This window comes from Triticum urartu, chromosome 1, assembly GCF_003073215.2.
Source record: "Triticum urartu cultivar G1812 chromosome 1, Tu2.1, whole genome shotgun sequence".
Taxonomy (NCBI): Eukaryota; Viridiplantae; Streptophyta; class Magnoliopsida; order Poales; family Poaceae; genus Triticum; species Triticum urartu.
In genome coordinates, this window is record NC_053022.1 from 270,448,090 (window position 1) to 270,472,773 (window position 24,684).

The window sequence follows — 24,684 nt, forward strand, 5'->3', positions numbered from 1 at the left end:
TCCGACAGATATTTAGCCTTTTTGAAAGAAAAAAAAGAACACTAGCCTACCACCACAAGGGCATGAACTATGATGGCACTACCTATCTACTACCTCATCATTACCATATAGAAAAATAGCATGGAAACTACTGTCCCAAAATCCAATGCCCAACGCAGCACTATCCTCAGGCCGGTCTTTTTTACTTCTCATATTTCTCTCTCCTATTTTATCCAAGTCTCAGCCCAACACTTCGTTAATCCTCTCTATTTTCTCTTCCCTTCTCTTGTCTTTCATTGACTCGTTACACTTTTGTCAGGGAGGAGATGACCTCCTCTACAAGATCCTTCTTTAGTCTGTAAGTCTGTAAGCATCACAAACAGCAATCAAGGACCGCCCAAACCTACGCGGAGCGTTGGGGCATCTGTCCACCGTGTAGTGTTGGCCATGCCTAAAGTCTCCTTGATAAGTTCGTCGCTTTCCCCGCAAAAAAAAAACAGTTCGTCCTTTCCAGTTCATTAAAAAAAATCGGAGTTTTTCCTATTTACGGTGGCTCCATCAGCCTTGAAAAATCGATAAAAATGGCCCAGTTATTATACGATCCAGACTTGTTAGGTGAAGGAGGGCCGGCGCGGCTTTGCAGAGGTTGATCCGGTGGTTTGATTGCAGTACCAAAAACTGCGCGGATGTCGTATAGTCAACAGTACCCGTGGAGAGACATCACGGAAAATGCTCAACAGTGCTTCGCGGAAGGTCGCTGTCCTGGTCCAGCGCAGCGCCCCCTCACCTCAAAATCCCAACCGTCCCTTAAAATCGACGTGACATTCAAATGCTCGCCAAATCTCGCGATTCCCTTTTTTGTAAGTGGCGCGGAGGACGGGAGCACTGGAGGGGCCGTTGGCAGGCCACGATCGATGGGATCGATCGAGAGAGCGGCGCCTCGGTGGAAGCCGTGGCCGGAGTAGAGACGAACTACGCGTCCGCTACGAGATGGAGATGGGATCATGGGGAGGACTTTTGTTTGGGCGGTCGGCCAGTGGCGCACGCACGGCTGGCCTCGGGCCGCGGAGGCATCCATCGCCCCAAACCCCGCGCACGGCGCCTCCTCCTCCCGCTCTCTTTTCTTGGATCCAACGGCGACGAGAGAAAAGAACGACAGCGTTTTCACGGCGCACTCTCCACCAAGAGTTGGCACGTCACGAAACCCCGAGACTTGGACATTTTTTTTCCTTCAGTTCACAAATTCGGTGTCAAAAATAAATAAAGTATAGCAAACGGGGTAGTACTAGTACAGTATGATCCATGCAGATGCAGATACAGATGCGGCCCGTGGCCAGCTGCAGTGGCGCAAAAGAGGAGGGAGAGGTGCGACATGTCCCAATCGGTGTTCCGTGGGTGGGTTGCCCTGGCTCTGAATTCCCGGCGATGGGTTCGCCCCCGGGCCGGAAAGGGAAGACACAGGAGTTGAGACGAACAAGGCACAAGATTCGCCCATTTCCGGATCATGCAATCAGTCGCTGCCAACACCAACTTACGGCCGCGGCGCACAAATGCTTTCTTGTCCTCTCCTCTCTCCCAAACAACCAAATTTCGACAGCTTATTACTACCATGTGTCGTCGCCTTCCCTCGCAGCAGATGAGACGAGGATATACACATGCATCGCGTCGCGTCGCGTCGCACGCGTGACAAAACTGTTTTTTTGTTTTCTTTTCTTCCGGGTCCCACCCACCCCAACCAACAAAACGCTGCGAGCTTCGCAACAGCGGCGAGACCAAATAAATGGGCTCAGATCTGAGATAATCTAGCTGTTTTGTTGGATTTTAAAAACATTTCCCCCTCTTTTCAGATTCAGAAACACTAAAAACAACACGAAAACCCTCGGCTCTTGTCGCCACTCCCTACTTCCTAGTCCGGGCCATCAAGGCCGCGGCCCACCGACAGCACAAAAGGCAGCCACATGGCCCCACAGCCTTTATCACCGACACGCCGGCCCCACCAGTCATCTACGGTTGGTGCGCGTCGCTGTTGGCTGTGCGAGCCAGCGCAGGCGATCTGGTGGGGCCGCGGCTCCACTGGGGCGCCCGGCCACTGCAGCAGCGAAGCTCTCCCCTATCTATCCATCTCTCTATCTATCTAATGGCCGGGAAGACATCCAAAGAACTCGCCATAATTCCAAACCACTGTGCCGCTGTAGCGCAGCGCTCCCTCCCTCCTCGTCCTCCCTCCCTCTCTCAAGAACACGGAAAAAATCGGGGCCTTTTGGGTTCCGGACACCAAGGATTGGATATTTATTCTGCTTTGCTTTGCTTTGACCGGCGCGGCGGTTCTTCAACTTGGGATGGAGTTGCAGGGGCCGGGGGAGGGCAGGGGAGGCGCCGTCGCCTGATGTAGATTTCCCTTTTTTCCTTTCCTTTGCTTTGTTTATTCCGGCTCTGGGCGTTCACATCTCTCGCAGAGCTTTCGCGATCTGCCAATTGGAGGCCATGCGCGCGGGCCAAACAGGTGCTTGCCTTTCTTGCTTTTCTTGATGTTGATTTGCTCTTTTGATGGCCGTGCCCGCCATGGATTGATTGCGTGTGGAGTTGGGTTTGCTGTGCGGTGGTTTGCGAATTTGATGGAGGGCAATTTGGTGGCAGGTTTGGTGTGCGGGAAGAAGTGATCGCATTTCGTGGCGGTGGTTTTGGGTGGAGATGAAGGAGGTGGGCGAGGAGAGGTGCCTGGACCCGCAGCTGTGGCACGCCTGCGCGGGCGGCATGGTGCAGATGCCGCTGCCGCGCTCGCGCGTCTACTACTTCCCGCAGGGGCACGCCGAGCACGCCAACAGCGGCGGCGGCAGCGCGGCCGCCGAGCTCGCGGCGGCGGTCGGGCCGCGTCCGCTGCCCGCGCTCGTGCTCTGCTGCGTGGCAGGGGTGCGCTTCCTGGCTGATCCGGAGACGGACGAGGTGTTCGCCAAGATCCGGCTGGTGCCCGTCGGCCCCGGCGAGGCGGGGTTCCGGGAGCCGGAGGGGCTCGGGGGCGACCCGGCGGAGGCGCGCGAGAAGCTGGCCTCCTTCGCCAAGACGCTGACGCAGTCCGACGCCAACAACGGCGGCGGCTTCTCGGTGCCGCGCTACTGCGCGGAGACCATCTTCCCCAAGCTTGACTACAGGGCTGACCCGCCGGTGCAGACGGTGCTCGCCAAGGACGTGCACGGGGAGGTGTGGAAGTTCCGCCACATCTACCGGGGCACGCCGCGCCGGCATTTGCTCACCACGGGCTGGAGCACCTTCGTGAACCAGAAGAAGCTCGTCGCGGGGGACTCCATCGTCTTCCTGCGCACCGAGCACGGGGAGCTCTGCGTCGGGATACGCCGGGCCAAGCGGGTCACCTGCGGGGGCATGGAGTGCATATCCGGCTGGAACGCGCCAGGGTACGGGGGGTTCTCGGCCTTCCTCAAGGACGAGGAGAACAAGATGATGAATGGTGGCCCCGCCGGTTACGTCAAGGGCAGGGGGAAGGTCAAGATCGCCGATGTCGTGGAGGCGGCCACCCTCGCGGCCAACAGCCAGCCATTTGAGGTGGTCTACTACCCGAGAGCTAGCACGCCGGAGTTTGTTGTCAAGGCCGCGGCGATGCAGGCCGCCATGAGGATCCACTGGTGCCCTGGCATGAGGTTCAAGATGGCCTTTGAGACCGAGGATTCCTCAAGAATCAGCTGGTTTATGGGGACCATATCTTCGGTTCAGGTTGCCGATCCACTCAGATGGCCGAATTCACCATGGAGACTTCTTCAGGTTTGTTCGATCTGATGATATCCATAGTCGCACTCCATCCTTTCTTCTCAATAAAGATGCATAGTACATAACATGGAACTGCAAGGGATGAATGCAGTGCATCATTTACACAACATTAGTAGTATGGAGGCTTCTCATTCAGATGCCTTGAATGGAACTAGAAGTTAAGGTACTACCATACAAAACATGGCCAGCTTGCCGCACAATGTTGCCAAATTAGTAGTAATGGTAATAATAATGATTCCCAAACCCCTGATATCAACAAATTAACCTATTAATTAGTTCAACAACTGGCTTAGATTTACTGGAGTAAAACATCACATCCTCCTTCGATTTTGACTTTGTATGAATTGGTGGTACAATCAATAAAGCTGTTGGAATGCAGAATTCACAACTGCATGGTAGTTATGGATGAAAAGGCTTGTGGTCCTTTAGTAGCTTTGTTGGTTTCCAAATTTGGATTATCAGTCTGCATGTTCTTCAAGTACTAGCTCTCTTATTTATCAATAGTGGGCTCCTAAACTTCCGTATTCCTTTTAGTATGATATCAAATTCTTGAATAGTCCGTCATCATCGGTTGCTCAAATGTCACAGCTTGATGTTTGGTCTTTAGCACCCAACATGATACTTGGCATGGGAATACTTGGCAAACTTTTAACTAGAAACAGAATCCTTTAGCATGGTTAGGTATGACTAATGTGGATGAGAAACGATTTGTCTAATTACATTGACCTGGAACAGAAAAAAATTGTACACAAATCTAATGAAAATGCCGTACACAGTAGAAGGGTCAAACTTTTATGTACAAGAATCTACAAGCTACATCATCTGTCAGATTTGTTCAGCTTCTCTTATGGAAGTTGTTCGTGTACAAATAGTAAGAGTGCAGCAGAGAATTGAGATCGGAGTCTTCATTGCCAACAGCTTCGTTTCTAGTCATTCGTTTGTTTCAAAGCCCATCTATCAGGGCTCCATGCTAGTTCTTGCAAAGTTTTTTTATAGCCTAATAAACAAATCCAATAAAGTTCGGTGTGGAATACTGCATCTTACTATAATAAATACCTGATGCTGGTACTACGAGTATTAAATTTCAAATGTGGGTATTGAATTAATATGACGCTCATGTAGTATGATGATGATCCCTGTATAAACTGTTCGTGCTGAAGGTACTTGATCCTCCCTCTATTTGAAAGTCCTACCGCACATTTGTCTATCTGATCAGTCCCGTACTCCAACCATAAGGTTTCTGTCTGTACCTTGGGTAGCAGATGCTGAAATTGGTATATTTGGCAGTTCAACATAACATGCTTGGTCTATTTATCTATCATTTTTAGTTCTCTCAGCCGTTCATGCATATTGCTACTTCATTGAATCTTATCTCAACGTTTATGTTACCCACTTACGTAGGATAGTGAATGATGTCTTTCTAGTAGTTTTGAGATAGTGGAGGTCTATGTTTTCATCAGTATCATTAGTTATATCAGATTTAATACGAAAATGGGTCATCGATTTTAGTTGGTGTTGTGCTACTTTGCGCATTTTAGTTCTGCAAGCACCAGGGTACTTTTTGTTTAGTCGATTACAGTAATTCTCTTTATTAACATGGTTCATGGTTGCAAACTTCTTGCAGGTCACATGGGATGAGCCAGACTTGTTACAAAATGTGAAATGCGTGAGCCCATGGCTTGTGGAACTTGTATCAAGCATTCCACCAATCCATTTGGGACCATTTTCTCCACCACGAAAGAAGTTACGGGTTCCCCAACATCCTGATTTTCCATTGGATGGTCATCTGTTTAATCCAATTTTCCATGGGAACCCACTTGGTCCTAGCAACAGCCCCCTATGCTGTTACTCGGACAACAACTCTCCTGCAGGCATACAGGGAGCCAGGCATGCTCAATTTGGTTTACCATTAACAGACCATCAGCTTAATAAGCTGCACCTTGGTCTGTTCCACGGCGGCGGTTTTAACCGGCTTGACGCTCTAACCCCGTCTTCCCGGATATCTAAGGGCTTTGTGCTCAGCAGCGCACCAGCCCATGACAGCGTCTCTTGCTTGTTGACAATCGGTACACCACAGAGCACAGAAAAATCTGTTGACAGAAAGACACCACATATAATGTTGTTTGGAAAGGCCATTCTTACCGAGCAGCAGATGACTTCAAGTGGATCAAGAGAGACACTCTCCTCTGGGGCTACTGGAAATAGTTCACCTATCAGTACTGCGCTCAAGGCAGGAAATGCGTCCGATGGTTCCGGTTCATCAATCTGCATCGGATTCTCATCCCAGGGTCATGAGGCTTCTGATCTTGGACTGGAAGCTGGGCACTGCAAGGTATTTATGGAATCGGAGGATGTTGGTCGCACCATCGACTTGTCTGTCTTCGGGTCATATGACGAGTTGTATGGCCGTCTGGCTGACATGTTTGGCATCGAGAAAGAAGAAATCATAAGCCATCTCCGTTACCGTGACACGGCTGGTGCTGTCATGCACACTGGTGGATTACCGTTCAGGTGAGAAGTCCCTGATGATATGTGCAGTATTCCTTAACTCGTGCGTGATAATATCTTCTTCATCTTCTAATGTTGCAGCAATGTTGTAGTGATATGTATCTAATTCATTCTGTTCATGTAACAGCGACTTCATGAAAGTGGCACGGAGGCTGACGATAATAAGTGGCGAAAAGGGAGGACTGGCGAAACCTCTCATCGAATGCATGGTTCAGCGGGTGTGATATCTTGATGAGCTCCAGCACGAGCTTCATCGAGAAATATTAAACCAGAGTGAAGGACTACTCTCCATATGCATGCGTTTTATTAGCGTTTGTTTACCCGTGCTGTCAAGCGGAACTGCGTCGTCGTTAGTACAATCTTGTGGATTGGTTTTTAATATGTACTCACTGTATTTGTCTGTTAGCTGTTTGTTCAGCGCCGTTGATCGCCCAAGTTAAGGGCTGGTCATCCGGCGGCTGAGTTGGAAGTCTATAGGTCATGAGGCTTCTGATCTTGGACGGATTTGCTTTGCTTGGAATAAAGTTTCAGTTGGGTCTTTGGAAATTAAAGCTGGCGTTGCCTGGGCAGATGAAATGCTTGAGGATTAGAGCGCGTTTGATGAGAATTTATTGGTGTTTTTTCTTACTTTATTTATTTATTAGGACATTATTTCTTGGCCATTGTTGTCGCTGTTGTGCTTTTTGCCGGCTTGATGATGAACAAGTTGCGGTGGTGGTGGTACGAGAGGGAGGGAGGGAGGGAGGCTAGGGTGGCGTAGACGCTATAGGCGTGACCCATCCATCGCCGCACCCGCACGGGGTTGTCATGCGCGTTCCGACGTCGCCATCTCTCCGTGACCGTGAGAGAGACACAACCCAACCCTCTCTTTGTTTTGTTTTGTTTTAGGCGGGTGGTTGGCCGAGCCGAACCTCGGTCGGAGCCGTGACGCGAGAAAAACGGCGCGAGGAGGAAGAGAAAGGGGGCCACCCTCGAGTCGACTAGGCTGGACACGCCTCTAGGATTGGAGGCTTGTGGGTCTGGCAGGCTGCAACGTCGTCCTAGTGTGGTGCTGGTGCTACACCGTCGTGTGGTGGCCTGTCACGCTACCGGTTATGATCGAGGCCGTCCTAGGTTGAGCTGTTTTACTGACACAATTGCTCTGTACTACAGTGTCCGTGATGATGACCATGACCATGACGCCGGCCCCACACTCGCATAGGTCTCGCCTTTGGAAAAGTCTATAGGACGTAAACGGCGTTTAGCCCATTTATTATTTATTGGTCTAACGGGTCAAGCAAGCTTTTCTTCCTGGAAAAAACCAACTATCGAGCTCTAACGGAATTGCTATTGCACATGTAGATTAAAACGATCCACCGCCTTGCGGGTCGTTGGATGTGACATAATCCTATGGCTCAACGTCTCTCTTTACTTCGCAACAAAGATCTTGTTGCGGAAACATTTACAATAAAAGTTATGTTGCAGAATATATTCTGCAACATAGGTTATATTGCGGGTTTTTTTTACAACAAAGTTTTTGTTGTAGATTTGTTTTTTACAACAAAGGTTTTGTTACAGTTTTTTTTTGTAACATAGCTGATGTTACAAAAGATTGTCTAAGTTGCAGTCGTCTGGTTCGGAACACCACCGTTGTTCCAGGATAAGGTAGAGGACACGTGGTAGACAAGAGAAATAACGGAGTGTGTGTGCGAGCGTGGGTGACGATGCATGGATCAAGGCGATCCAAGGCTGTTATGCGTAGGCTGGCGGATCTTTTAAAAAGGCCTGTCGGCTCGCGAGCCATCGGATCAGGTGGATTGAGCGATCGAGCATCACTTTTTATCATTGCAATACAGGTCATGTTGTAAGAAATTCATGCATCACTGGTCATGTTATAGAATTTTTTGCAACATATGTTAAGTTGCAGATTTTTTTACAGCACATGTCTTTTTACAAGTTTTTTTTTCTTGTAACAGAGCTCTTGTTGCAATTTAGTTTTTTTACAATATTTTTCTGCAACACAAGTCTTGTTACATTTTCTTGCAACATATAGTTTGCTGCAGAAAGTACTGTAGAGGACAGTGAACAACGCTCAGCGGTCACATTGACTGAAAGAAAGAAAAAGATAAAACCATCCAGGCAGGACATGCGCCACATGAACAAGCCGGCGGATCGCACCGCGAGTGTTCGCCGGTTGAAGCCAAGCTTTTTCCATATATTTAAGGAAAAGCTTACCTTCAACCGGCCGATCGCAAGGTCCGTCCGCCGGCTCCGTGTCCGTCAGATCATCAGCTGATCAGACGGACGAGAGCAAGCCCACCCTCACCTCTGTGTACACATCGTTTCTGCAACTGAGCAGTTGTTTTGGAAGGGAGTCTCAACTTACTGGCCCTTTTTTGCAGCGGCGCTCAGTGACTCTTGCAGCTGGAGGGCAATGGAGGCGAGGAATCTCACCAGATCCGACAAGGATAGGGTGCGGGCAGGAGGCGGGGACGTCCGGGAGCCATGAGGGACGGCGACTCGTGCGGCTAGGATTCCAGCCGGATTCGACGAGGATGACCCGCGGGCAGGAGGTGGGGACGTCCAAGAGCGGCGGGGGCTCGTCTCGGCGAGGTTCGGCGGGGTTGACGGCGAGCGTCATAGCAAGGACCTGCGACGGCAGCGGCTCACGGTGCTCTTTCTGCACAGTATGTTTTCTGAACAAAGCTCTTGTTGTGATAGTAAGGTGTGTTTCTGAAACAATGCTCTTGTTGCAAAGAGAAACCATATGCAGAGATGCTTTTGACAACGTCGTCAAAGTTTCTGAAACAAAGCTCTTTTTTTACAATATTCACTGGTGTTTCTGAAACAAAACTCTTTGTTGAAATAGTCAGCATTATTTCTGAAACAACACTCTTGTTGCGAAGTGGGATAGTATGTTGAGAAACTTATATCAGACGGCTGGCGAGGTGGCGAATATTTAAAAAAAATCCATCGGCCGACGCGTAGCACTCCCCTTAATTTAGGACGCCAATAACTGCCACACGTGTGGCATATCGTGATGCGGAGCATCCCACATTTATCCCCATGTACACTCCGACTACTCTCCAAGCCCCAAGAGGACATATGACAAGACCTCGAACATACGCCATCGGACGCAAGGTGAACTCGCTCCTCTTCGAACCATCACTTTCCATACGTGATACATGGCTACTACCTCAAACATGTGTGCTATGCATGACCAGGAACCAAGAGGAAGCCCATGAACGAAAAAGTGAGGACACCAAGCGCGAGGAACGAGAAGAAGAGATGCAGAAGAAGCTCCAGCCACTGGACGACAGGTCTGGACTGGACGTCCGACGCCTGAAGACCCACCGGACGACCGGTTCGGACTGGACGACCGGCGACCCCGCACCCGAGCCAAAATGAACGGACGTCCGACACACTCCAGCATCCGGACGTCCGATCGTCCCTGGAAATCTGGTGCCACCTCATCCGAGCCGAAACGCCGGACGTCCGACAAGTACCGGACGACCGGACCCTCGCGAGCCATCGGACGTCCGATACCTATCAGACGTCCGACGCCTGTCTGTGCACAGAGATCGGGCCCGAGGGCCATGTACCCCTTCACTTCATCCCCATTTGCACTAAGACTATAAATAGACCTTCTCCACCTACTAGTGAGGGTTAGCGCCGTGATAGCTCATTTGAGAGATAGAGCTACGCTCATCCATATTGGGTCTCCTCCTTGCGAGAGACCGCGACCTCTTCGGAGAAGATCCCTTTGGATTCAAGCCCCCTTTCTAAGGGAAGATCCCCCGTGGATTCAAGACCTCCCCACGGAGAAGACCGGTTACCGTGTATCATCCCTAGTTGATCGTGTACCGTGTATCGTTCCATGTATCCGAGGATCTAGCACATGTGTGACCTATTCAAGTTGGTTTGAGTGTTTTCTCTTGTTTTCCCCTTTGTGTTCTTCGTGCTCTTCGCGGGATTCCGCTCCTTTCGTGAAAGATCGGACGATAGGGTTCCTACCCTACATCATTTTGGTATCATGAGCCACGTTGATCACGATTTCGGAGCCTCCCCTCATTGTTTTCTAGCCTAATTTTGTTGTGTTCTTCCCCAAATTCGAAAATCCCCACCAAAAATAGCCCCAAATTTTTTTGTGATTTGTTCGTTTGATGAAGCTTTGTTGGATTTGATCCATGGATTTGCTTGGTTTCGAGTGGATCTAGCATTTCCCCAATTTTCCCCACTTTCCATCCACGAAATCTCATCAATTTTGACCCCAAAATCTCCATTTTCCGCCCAAAATCGCGCCCCGGATCTCGCATCTCGCGTTGACCCCGACCCCCGGACGACCGGCCCTTTCAAGGACGTTCGAAGCCCCTCGACCGACTGGACGTCCGACCTTTTTCGGACAACCAGAGCCCCTAACCCGAGCCTAATTTGCGGACTTCCGAGCCCGCCCGGACGTCCGGCCCCCGGACATCCGACACCTGTAGTTTCCCATTTCAGCAGATTTTTGTTTCAGCCATAACTAATTCATTCGGAGTTCGATTTTCGCGTTCTTTAGCTCGTTGAAAAGCTCTTGACATCCTCCTTCCCACAAAAATACAACCAACATCTTTTGACTCCATCAATTTTTTGAAACTTTGGCATCTTTGCCTAGGGCTTCCACCACATCATCCGCTACACCACCACCGACTTCCGCAACCTAACCAATTTTGTTCCCCATCGCATTAGTGGTTGCTTGAGGAGTGATTTGAGTCTCCTAAGGTGTCTAGGCTACTTAGGTACGATTGCTTCTTCATCAACCACCACCACCATCATAACTTCCTGATACGTCTTTGTCGTATCTACTTTTCCAAACACTTTTGCCCTTATTTTGGACTCTAACTTACATGATTTGAATGGAACTAACCCGGACTGACGTTGTTTTCAGCAGAATTGCCACGGTACTATTTATGTGCAGAAACAAAAGTTCTCAAAATTACCTAAAACTCCACGGAGCGTATTTTTGGAAATAATAAAAAATACTGGCAAAAGATCAAGACCAGAGGGGCCACACCCTAGCCACGAGGGTGGGGGGCGCACCTGCCCCCCTGGGCGCGCCCCCTACCTCGTGGCCCCCTGGAGCTCCTCCGACCTCAACTCCAACTCTATATATTCACTTTCGAGGGAAAAAATCAGAGAGAAGGATTCATCGCGTTTTACGATACGGAGCCGCCGCCAAGCCCTAAAACCTCTCGGGAGGGCTGATCTGGAGTCCGTTCGGGGCTCCGGAGAGGGGAATCCGTCACCGTCGTCTTCATCAACCATCCTCCATCACCAATTTCATGATGCTCACCACCGTGCGTGAGTAATTCCATCGTAGGCTTGCTGGACGGTGATGGGTTGGATGAGATTTATCATGTAATCGAGTTAGTTTTGTTAGGGTTTGATCCCTAGTATCCACTATGTTCTGAGATTGATGTTGCTATGACTTTGCTATGCTTAATGCTTGTCACTAGGGCCCGAGTGCCATGATTTCAGATCTGAACCTATTATGTTTTCATCAATATATGAGAGTTCTTGATCCTATCTTGCAAGTCTATAGTTACCTACTATGTGTTATGATCCGGCAACCCCGAAGTGAAAATAATCGGGACCACTCCCGGTGATGACCATAGTTTGAGGAGTTCATGTATTCACTATGCGTTAAAGCTTTGGTCCGGTACTCTATTAAACGGAGGTCTTAATATCCCTTAGCTTCCGCTAGGACCCGCTGCCACGGGAGGGTAGGACAAAAGATGGCATGCAAGTTCTTTTCCATAAGCACGTATGACTATATTCGGAATACATGCCTACATTACATTGATGAATTGGAGCTAGTTCTGTGTCACCCTAGGTTATGACTGTTACATGATGAACCGCATCCGGCATAATTCTCCATCACTGATCCATTGCCTACGAGCTTTCCATATATTGTTCTTCGCTTATTTACTTTTCCGTTGCTACTGTTACAATTACTATAAAACACCAAAAATATTACTTTTGCTACCGTCACCTTTTGCCACCGTTACCAGTACTATCATATTACTTTGCTACTAAATACCTTGTTGTAGATATTAAGTTATCCAGGTGTGGTTGAATTGACAACTCAGCTGCTAATACTTGAGAATATTTTTTGGCTCCCCTTGTGTCGAATCAATAAATTTGGGTTGAATACTCTACCCTCGAAAACTGTTGCGATCCCCTATACTTGTGGGTTATCAAGACTATTTTCTGGCGCCGTTGCCGGGAGCATAGCTCTATTCTTTGAGTCACTTGGGATTTATATCTGCTTATCATTATGAAGAACTTGAAAGTTCCAAGAACCAAGATTTATCCCTCAACTACGAGGGGAGGTAAGGAACTGCCATCTAGCTCTGCACTTGATTCACCTTCTGTTTTGAGTAAGCTTGCGACACCTAAACCTTCTTCTGCTATTTCTGATATGTCGCATGTTATTGATGATGCCACTTCTGCTATGCATGATACTTATGATGAAACTACTTCTATGCTTGATACTACTATGCCACTTGGTGAATTTCTTGATGAACAACTTGCTAGGGTTAGAGAGAATGAAATTATTGAAACTGATAATATTGATGAAAGTGATGATGAAGACTCTCCCCCTAATAAATATGAATTGCATGTTGTTCCTGAGGGTTATGTTATGGATGAAGAAGCTACTAGAGCTATTTTAGCTTGCAATGATAGATATGATCTAAAGAGGTTATTAGCTAAATGGAAGCAGCAATCCCTTAATGCTAGAATGAAACCTGACCCTGCTTTTGCTATTTCACCTATCTGTGTTACTGATAAGGATTATGAATTCTCTGTTGATCCTGATATAAGTACTTTGGTTGAATCTAATCCTTTTTATGGCTTTGAATCTGAAACTGTTGTGGCACATCTTACTAAATTAAATGATATAGCTACCCCGTTCACTAATGATGAGAGAACTCGCTACTTTTATATCCTTAAAATATTTTCGTTCTCATTAAAGGGTGATGCTAAGATATGGTTTAATTCACTTGATCCTGGTTGTGTGCGTAGTCCCCAGGATATGATTTATTACTCCTCTGCTAAATATTTCCCTGCTCATAAGAAACAAGCTGCTTTAAGGGATATATATATATATATAATTTTGTGCAAATTGAAGAAGAGAGTCTCCCACAAGCTTGGGGGAGCCTTCTCCAATTACTTAATGCTTTGCCTGATCATCCTCTTAAGAAAAATGAAATACTTGATATCTTTTATAATGGACTAACCGATGCTTCCAGAGATTACCTGGATAGTTGTGCTGGTTCTGTTTTCAGGGAAAGAACACCGGATGAAGCTGAAATTCTATTGAATAATATGTTGACTAATGAAAATAATTGGACACTTCCTAAGCCTATTCCTAAACCAACTCTGAAGAAGAGAGGTGTTCTATTTCTCAGTCCTGAAGATATGCAAGAGGCAAAGAAATCCATGAAAGAAAAGGGTATTAAAGCTGAAGATGTTAAGAATTTACCTCCTATTGAAGAAATACATGGTCTTAATTTACCGCCTACTGAAGAAATACATGGTCTTGATAACCCGACACAGATAGTAAAGGTAAATTCTCTCTATAGATATGATAAAGCTGAAATCCCATTTACTAAGTTTGCTAGCCCATGCTTAGATGAGTTTGATAAATTTATGGTTAAGCAAGAAGACTTCAATGCTTATTTTGGTAGAGAATTAAAACGCAGTGCTGATATGCTTGAACACTTGGGTGATTATATGGCTAATGTCAAAGGTGAACTTAAACTTATTAGTAAACATGCTTCTATGGTTACCACTCAAGTAGAACAAGTACTTAAAGCTCAAAATGATTTGCTCAATGAATTGAATAGTAAGAATAATGATTTTGTTGTTAGAGTGGCTACTAGAACTGGTAAAATGACTCAGAAACCTTTGTATCTTGAAGGCCACCCTAAGAGAATTGAAAGGAAGAAAAAGAAGAATGATAGGACTTTGCATGCTTCTAGTGAACCTATTACTGAAACACCTGAGAATCCAAATGATATTTCTATTTCTGATGCTGAAACACAATCTGGTAATGAACCTGAAACTAGTGATAATATTAATGATAATGTTCATGATGATGCTCAACCTAGCAATGATAATGATATAGAAATTGAACCTGCTGTTAATCTTGATAACCCACAATCAAAGAATCAACGTTATGATAAGAGAGACTTTGTTGCTAGGAAACATGGTAAAGAAAGAGAACCATGGATTCAGAAACCCATGCCTTTTCCTCCCAAACCATCCAAGAAAAAGGATGACGAGGATTTTGAGCGCTTTGCTGAAATGATTAGACCTATCTTTTTGCGTATGTGATTAACTGATATGCTTAAAATGAATCCTTATGCTAAGTACATGAAAGAAATTGTTACTAATAAAAGAAAGATACCGGAAGCTAAAATTTCCACCATGATTTCTAATTATACTTTTAAAAGTGGAATACCAAAGAAACTTGGAGATCCAGGAGTACCCACTGCTCCATTAAAAGAAACTATGTTAAAACTGCTTTATGTGATCTTGGAGCCGGTGTTAGTGTTATGCCTCTCTCTTTATATACTTATACTTGATTTGAATAAGTTGACACCTACTGAAATATCTTTGCAAATGGCTGATAAATCAACCACTATACCTGTCGGTATTTGTGAGGATGTGCCTGTTGTGGTTGCAAATGTTACTATTTTAACGGACTTTGTTATTCTTGATATTCCCGAGGAGGATAGTATGTCTATTATTCTTGGAAGACCCTTTTTGAATACTGCAGGGGCTGTTATTGATTGCAAAAAAGGCCATGTCACTTTTCATATTAATGGTAATGAGCATACGGTACACTTTCGGGGGAAACAACCTCACGTACATAGTATCAATTCTATTGGAAAAATTCCATCGATTATTTTTGGAGGTTTTGAATTTCCTCTACCTACTGTCAAGAAGAAATATGATATTCTTATTGTTGGGGATGTGCATATCCCCGTTGAGGTAACCTAGTGTTATTCGAAAATTCTCGGTTCCATGTTATTCGGAATGAGTTTGTTAACAAGACTTGATCAACCTTTTTAATGGATTCATTGTGATGATCATGAGATGGATTAAGTTAGAAAGCACAACCCCGTGTACCCTCCTTTTACCTTCTGTTATTTATATTAAATAAAGTAAAAATAGTATTTTCTGTCTGTTATCTGAATTATCCGTGCAATATAAAAATACCTAGAAAAAAAGTTCTCCAAATGCCCTGAAATTTAAATATGATTTTTTCTGGAATATTTGAGAATATTTGGCACTGAGAACACAGCAGGGGAGCATCCACCTGTCCACAAGGGTGGAGGTCGCGCCCTACCCCCCTGGGCGCGCCCCCCTGCCTCATGGGCCCACGGTGGCCCTCCTCCACTTATTCCTGCACCCACACACTCCTTCTTCCTCCCACAAACACCATTATCCAGCTCAAGCACGAGTTCTAGATCATTTTGCTGTGATTTTCGATCTCCTTGCTCAAAACACCTCTCACAAAACTGCTTTGGGGGATTGTTCCTTGGTATGTGACTCCTCCAATGGTTCAATTAGTTTTTGTTCTAGTGCTTTATTCATTGCATATTTTTGCTGCCTAGGTGACCCTGTTCTTGAGCTTGCATGTCAAATTTATGTGGTTCCAAGTAGTTTTGATGCATGATATAGGCTCTAGGCACTTGTAGGAGTAGTTGATATCAATTTTGTTGAGTTTGGTTCACTTTTATTTGAAGTTACTAAAAATTTCAGATTTTTTCAGAAAATAATGAAGAGATTTTTGAGGGGCTCATCGAGCCGAAGCTCGAAGGAAAAGCAAAATGAAGAAGCAAAGAGGCCCAAATATAATCTGCCTCGTATCGCGGAGGTTCGGCCGTGTGAATGGCCTTGTGATGATTTCTTGAGAGCAGCCGGGATTTATGATGATTTCTATGAATTGGCTGAGAATGCATGCCTCACCGCCTTCCTCCACGACCAGCGCGAACAGTATCTCTTACTCACCAATATCTTTGTGCAAAACTTTCATTTCCATGATAGGAGCTCACCACCTACGGTGGAGTTTTATTTATATGATGAGCATAAGGAGATGTCACTTCGTGATTTTTGTCGGGTTTGTTTGATCCCTTTTGAGGGCATCATAGAGGAACCACATCACGGCTATGTGGATGGGTTTATTGATACCATCACTGCAAGGGAAACGAGGAAGGTTTCCGATGCACGAACTACTAGCATACACTTTCCCGTTCTACGTTACTTTGCTATATTTGCTAGTAGATACTTGATTGGGCGCGGAAACTGTGGAAACCTGAGTGCCCCTGTTATTGTTATTTTGTGCCATGCCTTATTTCATGATGATACATTCAGCATGGGTGCTATTATTGCAAAACGGTTAAATCTTAACCGTACTAAGGGCCCCGTCTTTGGAGGCATCTTCCCCTCGTGCCTAGCTACACATTTTAACATACCTATTAGGCATTATGAGAAGGAAGACAAATTGCTACCTCCTGTTTATTTAGATTATAAGAGTATGGTAGCACACGATTTTATTGCTAAGAATAGGGGAAATGAGCTCAAATACAAATTGTTCTTTGATAAACATCATCCTGAGACTATTACCCTGCGTGCTCCTTCCTTGTTTGATTTATCTGCAGGCAAGTACCTTGTTCCGTTGGAGGCTATTCACGCCTACCGGAACCCTACATCAGCCATAGAGCCAGAGTCGGAACCACAAGTTGATCCTCCACGACAGTCTAATTACCAGTGGGATCCGGAGATGATTACCAACAAGTGGCAATCAGAGTCTTCTTCTTTGCAGTACGACCCCAACTATTACTATGGATATCCGACAGGCCAACCGTGGCCATAGACCAACTTAGGCGAAAAGCCTAAGCTTGGGGGAGTATGTATTTCCCACTGACATTACATTCATGTTCACACACTCATTGCAAGATATCGGTGCTCATACTTTTTCATTGTAATATCCATGCTAGTTTATTTCTTTTTTATGCTTTCTTCTTGTGTGTTTGATAAACCTTAAGAAAACAAAAAAAGCTGTAGCTTTTAATTAGTTTACTTTCCATGCTTGTAGTAGTAATTAAAAAGAAAACCCAAAAAGATTTCCTGTTCTTCTTTTTGCTTGTTGCGAGCTTTCCCGTGTAAATAGTTTTATTTCTTTTCTTTGGGGGTCGATAGGAGAAGACCATGATTAAATTGTTAAAGTGGCTCTTATTTGCATTATTGTTGATCTAACAAAAGAGCCCATATTGACTTGTCTTCTCCTGTTTATTGAATGCTTGCAGATTCCAGCTTAGTCCAATGCACGTGCACTGTTATTATTATTAACATCATTCGGTCGTGCAAGTGAAAGGCAATTATGACGATATATGATGAACTGATTGAGATGGGAGAAGCTGGTATGAACTCGACCTCTCTTGTTTTTGTAAATATGATTAGTTCATCATTCCTGATTCAGCCTATTATGAATAAACATGTTTGCAATGACAATTAGAGATCATAGTTTCTAATGCCATGCTTAATTAACTAGGAGCTTATAATGGTTTACCTTGCATGCCAACATGTTATTAAAATGGTTGTGATATGGTATGATAGGGTGGTATCTGCTTTTGAACGATTCGAGTGGCTTGACTTGGCACATGTTCACACATGTAGTTGAAACAAAATCAACATAGCCTCTACGATATTTATGTTCATGGTGCAATATATCCTACCCATGCTTGCATTCGGTGTTGATTAATTTTAATGCATGTTCATGACTGTTGTCGCTCTCTAGCTGGTCGCTTCCCAGTCTTTTTCTAGCCTTCACTTGTACTAAGCGGGAATGCTGCTTGTGCATCCAATCCCATAAACCCAAAAGTTATTCCATATGAGTCCACCATACCTACCTATATACGGTATCTACCTGCCGTTCCAAGTAAATTTGTATGTGCCAAACTCTAAACCTTCAAATAAACATTCTGTTTTGTATGCTCGAATAGCTCATGTATCAACTAGGGTTGTCCGTATCTTCCATGTTAGGCGGGTTATTCTCAAGAGGAGTGGACTCCGCTCCTCACTCACGAGAAAATGGTTGGTCACCGGGATGCCCAGTCCCATGCTTTATGCAAATCAAATCAAAATAATTGGAAACAAAACTCCACCTGGGACTCTTGTTAGTTGGAGGCACTCGTTGTTTCGAGCAAGCCATGGATTGATGCTTGTTGGTGGAGGGGGAGTATAAACTTTACCATTCTGTTTGGGAACCGCCTATAATGTGTGTAGCATGGAAGATATCGCTATCTCTTGGTTGTTATGTTGACAATGGAAGTATACCACTCAAAATATTATTCATCTCTATTTTAAAATCGAGCTCTGGCACCTCTACAAATCCCTGCTTCCCTCTGCGAAGGGCCTATCAATTTAGTTTCATGTTGAGTCATCATCTTCTTATTAAAAAGCACCAGTTGGAGAGCACCACTGTCATTTGCATTCATTACTGTTAGTTTACATTGAGTATGACTTGACTGGATCTCTTTTACCATGAATTACAATGTCTAGTCAGTCCTTGATCCTTAAAGGTGTTCTGCATTTATGTTTTGCGGTCTCAGAAAGGGCTAGCGAGATACCATCTTGTTATATCATATTATGATAGTTTTGAGAAAGTGTTGTCATCCGAGATTTATTATTATTGCTCGCTAGTTGATTATGCCATTGATATGAGTAAACATGAGACCTGAGGGTCATTGTGAATATGGTTAGTTCATAATCTTTGCTGAAAACTTGAATGCTGGCTTTACATATTTACAACAACAAGAGCAAACAGAGTTTGTAAAAGTTTTTCTTTATCACTTTCAGTTTGTCAACTGAATTGCTTGAGGACAAGCAAAGGTTTAATCTTGGGGGAGTTGATACGTCTCCGTCGTATCTACTTTTCCAAACACTTTTTCCCTTGTTTTGGACTCTTGATACGTCTCCGTCGTATCTACTTTTCCAAACACTTTTGCCCTTGTTTTGGACTCTAACTTGTATGATTTGAATGGACTAACCCGGACTGACGCAGTTTTCAGCAGAATTGCCATGGTGTTGTTTTATGTGCAGAAAACAAATATTCTCGGAATGACCTGAAACTCCATGGAACGTCTTAGAAAAAATAATAAAAAATCCTCGCCAAAGATGAAGACCAGGGGGCCCACACCCTTCTCACGAGGGTGGGGGGCGCCCCACCCCCCTAGGGCGGCGCGCCCCCTACCTCGTGGGCCCCCTGGAAACCCTCCGACGCCAACTCCAACCCTATATATTCGCTTTCAGAGAGAAAAAAATCAGAGAGAAGAAATCATCGCGTTTTACGATACGGAGTCGCCGCCAAGCCCTAAAACCTCTCGGGAGGGCTGATCTGGAGTCCGTTCGGGGCTCCAGAGAGGGGGGATTCGTCGCCGTCGTCATCATCAACCATCCTCCATCACCAATTTCATGATGCTCACCGCCGTGCGTGAGTAATTCCATCGTAGGCTTGCTGGACGGTGATGGGTTGGATGAGATTTATCATGTAATCGAGTTAGTTTTGTTAGGGTTTGATCCCTTGTATCCACTATGTTCTGAGATTGATGTTGCTATGACTTTGCTATGCTTAATGCTTGTCACTAGGGCCTGAGTGCCATGATTTCAGATCTGAACCTATTATGTTTTCATGAATATATGTGAGTTCTTAGATCCTATCTTGCAAGTCTCATAGTCACCTACTATGTGTTATGATCCGGCAACCCCGAAGTGACAATAATCGGGACCACTCCCGGTGATGACCATAGTTTGAGGAGTTCATGTATTCACTATGTGCTAATGCTTTGTTTCGGTTCTCTATTAAAAGGAGGCCTTAATATCCCTTAGTTTCCAATAGGACCCCGCTGCCACGGGAGGGCAGGACAAAAGATGTCATGCAAGTTCTTTTCCGTAAGCACATATGACTTTATACGGAATACATGCCTACATTACATTGATGAATTGGAGCTAGTTCAGTGTCACCCTATGTTATGACTGTTACATGATATACCGCATCCGGCATAATTATCCATCACTGATCCGGTGCCTACGAGTTTTCCATATACTGGTTCTCGCTTATTTACTTTCCCGCTGCTACTGTTACAATCACTACAAAATACCAAAAACATTACTTTTGTTGTCTTTACTTTTGTTGCTACTACCACCACTATCATATTACTTTGCTACTAAACACTTTTCTGCAGATACTAAGTTTCCAGGTGTGGTGTGGTTGAATTGACAACTCAGCTGCTAATAATTGAGAATATTCTTTGGCTCCCCTGGTGTCGAATCAATAAATTTGGGTTGAATACTCTACCCTCGAAAGCTATTGCGATCCCCTATACTTGTGGGTTATCACGGGGTCCTAGCGGAAACTAAGGGATATTAAGGCCTCCTTTTAATAGAGTACCGGACCAAAGCATTAACACATAGTGAATACATGAATTCCTCAAACTATGGTCATCACCGGGAGTGGTCCCGATTATTGTCACTTCAGGGTTGCCGGATCATAACACATAGTAGGTGACTATAGACTTGCAAGATAGGATCAAGAACTCTCATATATTGATGAAAAGATAATAGGTTCAGGTCTGAAATCATAGCACTCGGGCCCTAGTGACAAGCATTAAGCATAGCAAAGTCATAGCAACATCAATCTCAGAACATAGTGGATACTAGGGATCAAACCCTAACAAAACTAACTTGATTACATGATAAATCTCATCCAACCCATCACCGTCCAGCAAGTCTACGATGGAATTACTCACGCACGGCGGTGAGCATCATGAAATTGGTGATGGAGGATGGTTGATGACGACGACGGTGATGGATTCTCCCCTCTCCGAAGCCCCGAACGGACTCCAGATCAGCCCTCCCGAGAGGTTTTAGGGCTTGGCGGCGGCTCCGTATCGTAAAACACGATGAATCCTTCTCCCTGATTTTTTTTCTCCCCGAAAGTGAATATATGAGTTGGAGTTCAGGTCGGAGGAGCTCCAGAGGGGCCACGAGGTAGGGGGCGCACCCAGGGGGCAGGCGCGCCCCACCCTCGTGGCTAGGGTGTGGGCCTCCTGGTCTTGATATTTTGCTAGTATTTTTTATTATTTCCAAAAATAGTCTCCGTGAAGTTTCAGGTCATTCCGAGAACTTTTGTTTCTGCACATAAATAACACCATGGCAATTCTGCTGAAAATAGCATCAGTCCGGGTTAGTTCCATTCAAATCATGCAAGTTAGAGCCCAAAACAAGGGCAAAAGTGTTTGGAAAAGTAGATATGACGGAGACGTATCAACTCCCCCAAGATTAAACCTTTTCTTGTCCTCAAGCAATTCAGTTGACAAACTGAAAGTGATAAAGAAAAACTTTTACAAACTCTGTTTGCTCTTGTTGTTGTAAATATGTAAAGCCAGCATTCAAGTTTTCAGCAAAGATTATGAACTAACCATATTCACAATGACCCTCAGGTCTCATGTTTACTCATATCAATGGCATAATCAACTAGCGAGCAATAATAATAAATCTCGGATGACAACACTTTCTCAAAACTATCATAATATGATATAACAAGATGGTATCTCGCTAGCCCTTTCTGAGACCGCAAAACATAAATGCAGAACACCTTTAAGGATCAAGGACTGACTAGACATTGTAATTCATGGTAAAAGAGATCCAGTCAAGTCATACTCAATGTAAACTAACAGTAATGAATGCAAATGACAGTGGTGCTCTCCAACTGGTGCTTTTTAATAAGAAGATGATGACTCAACATGAAACTAAATTGATAGGCCCTTCGCAGAGGGAAGCAGGGATTTGTAGAGGTGCCAGAGCTCGATTTTAAAATAGAGATGAATAATATTTTGAGTGGTATACTTCCATTGTCAACATAACAACCAAGAGATAGCGATATCTTCCATGCTACACACATTATAGGCGGTTCCCAAACAGAATGGTAAAGTTTATACTCCCCCTCCACCAACAAGCATCAATCCATGGCTTGCTCGAAACAACGAGTGCCTCCAACTAACAAGAGTCCCAGGTGGAGTTTTGTTTCCAATTATTTTGATTTGATTTGCATAAAGCATGGGACTGGGCATCCCGGTGACCAACCATTTTCTCGTGAGTGAGGAGCGGAGTCCACTCCTCTTGAGAATAACCCGCCTAACATGGAAGATACGGACAACCCTAGTTGATACATGAGCTATTCGAGCATACAAAACAGAATGTTTATTTGAAGGTTTAGAGTTTGGCACATACAAATTTACTTGGAACGGCAGGTAGATACCGTATATAGGTAGGTATGGTGGACTCATATGGAATAACTTTTGGGTTTATGGGATTGGATGCACAAGCAGCATTCCCGCTTAGTACAAGTGAAGGCTAGAAAAAGACTGGGAAGCGACCAGCTAGAGAGCGACAACAGTCATGAACATGCATTAAAATTAATCAACACCGAATGCAAGCATGGGTAGGATATATTGCACCATGAACATAAATATCGTAGAGGCTATGTTGATTTTGTTTCAACTACATGTGTGAACATGTGCCAAGTCAAGCCACTCGAATCGTTCAAAAGCAGATACCACCCTATCATACCATATCACAACCATTTTAATAACATGTTGGCATGCAAGGTAAACCATTATAAGCTCCTAGTTAATTAAGCATGGCATTAGAAACTATGATCTCTAATTGTCATTGCAAACATGTTTATTCATAATAGGCTGAATCAGGAATGATGAACTAATCATATTTACAAAAACAAGAGAGGTCGAGTTCATACCAGCTTCTCCCATCTCAATCAGTTCATCATATATCGTCATAATTGCCTTTCACTTGCACGACCGAATGATGTTAATAATAATAACAGTGCACGTGCATTGGACTAAGCTGGAATCTGCAAGCATTCAATAAACAGGAGAAGACAAGTCAATATGGGCTCTTTTGTTAGATCAACAATAATGCAAATAAGAGCCACTTTAACAATTTAATCATGGTCTTCTCCTATCGACCCCCAAAGAAAAGAAATAAAACTATTTACACGGGAAAGCTCGCAACAAGCAAAAAGAAGAACAGGAAATCTTTTTGGGTTTTCTTTTTAATTACTACTACAAGCATGGAAAGTAAACTAATTAAAAGCTACAGCTTTTTTTGTTTTCTTAAGGTTTATCAAACACACAAGAAGAAAGCATAAAAAAGAAATAAACTAGCATGGATATTACAATGAAAAAGTATGAGCACCGATATCTTGCAATGAGTGTGTGAACATGAATGTAATGTCAGTGGGAAATACATACTCCCCCAAGCTTAGGCTTTTCGCCTAAGTTGGTCTATGGCCACGGTTGGCCTGTCGGATATCCATAGTAATAGTTGGGGTCGTACTGCAAAGAAGAAGACTCTGATTGCCACTTGTTGGTAATCATCTCCGGATCCCACTGGTAATTAGACTGTCGTGGAGGATCAACTTGTGGTTCCGACTCTGGCTCTATGGCTGATGTAGGGTTCCGGTAGGCGTGAATAGCCTCCAACGGAACAAGGTACTTGCCTGCAGATAAATCAAACAAGGAAGGAGCACGCAGGGTAATAGTCTCAGGATGATGTTTATCAAAGAACAATTTGTATTTGAGCTCATTTCCCCTATTCTTAGCAATAAAATCGTGTGCTACCATACTCTTATAATCTAAATAAACAGGAGGTAGCAATTTGTCTTCCTTCTCATAATGCCTAATAGGTATGTTAAAATGTGTAGCTAGGCACGAGGGGAAGATGCCTCCAAAGACGGGGCCCTTAGTACGGTTAAGATTTAACCGTTTTGCAATAATAGCACCCATGCTGAATGTATCATCATGAAATAAGGCATGGCACAAAATAACAATAACAGGGGCACTCAGGTTTCCACAGTTTCCGCGCCCAATCAAGTATCTACTAGCAAATATAGCAAAGTAACGTAGAACGGGAAAGTGTATGCTAGTAGTTCGTGCATCGGAAACCTTCCTCGTTTCCCTTGCAGTGATGGTATCAATAAACCCATCCACATAGCCGTGATGTGGTTCCTCTATGATGCCCTCAAAAGGGATCAAACAAACCCGACAAAAATCACGAAGTGACATCTCCTTATGCTCATCATATAAATAAAACTCCACCGTAGGTGGTGAGCTCCTATCATGGAAATGAAAGTTTTGCACAAAGATATTGGTGAGTAAGAGATACTGTTCGCGCTGGTCGTGGAGGAAGGCGGTGAGGCATGCATTCTCAGCCAATTCATAGAAATCATCATAAATCCCGGCTGCTCTCAAGAAATCATCACAAGGCCATTCACACGGCCGAACCTCCGCGATACGAGGCAGATTA

General features: G+C 44.7%; 1 protein-coding gene across 1 annotated transcript; it reads left to right on the plus strand.

The window, feature by feature from the left end:
• Positions 1 to 2,113: 2,113 nt before the first annotated feature.
• On the plus strand, positions 2,114 to 6,818 carry LOC125507269 (auxin response factor 22-like). Its single transcript, XM_048671905.1, has 4 exons — positions 2,114 to 2,482; positions 2,617 to 3,753; positions 5,384 to 6,270; positions 6,395 to 6,818. The coding sequence occupies exons 2-4, from the start codon at positions 2,671 to 2,673 to the stop codon at positions 6,489 to 6,491; spliced, it is 2,067 nt and encodes a 688-aa protein (XP_048527862.1). The 5' UTR covers positions 2,114 to 2,482; positions 2,617 to 2,670; the 3' UTR covers positions 6,492 to 6,818.
• Positions 6,819 to 24,684: the final 17,866 nt, after the last annotated feature.

Bases quoted from the DNA above. Each gene is read 5' to 3' on its own strand.
- LOC125507269 (XM_048671905.1), top strand. From the start codon at position 2,671: ATGAAGGAGGTGGGCGAGGAGAGGTGCCTGGACCCGCAGCTGTGGCAC. The intron at 3,754-5,383 runs GTTTGTTCGATC...AACTTCTTGCAG, and splicing joins CACCATGGAGACTTCTTCAG to GTCACATGGGATGAGCCAGA. The intron at 6,271-6,394 runs GTGAGAAGTCCC...TTCATGTAACAG, and splicing joins ACTGGTGGATTACCGTTCAG to CGACTTCATGAAAGTGGCAC.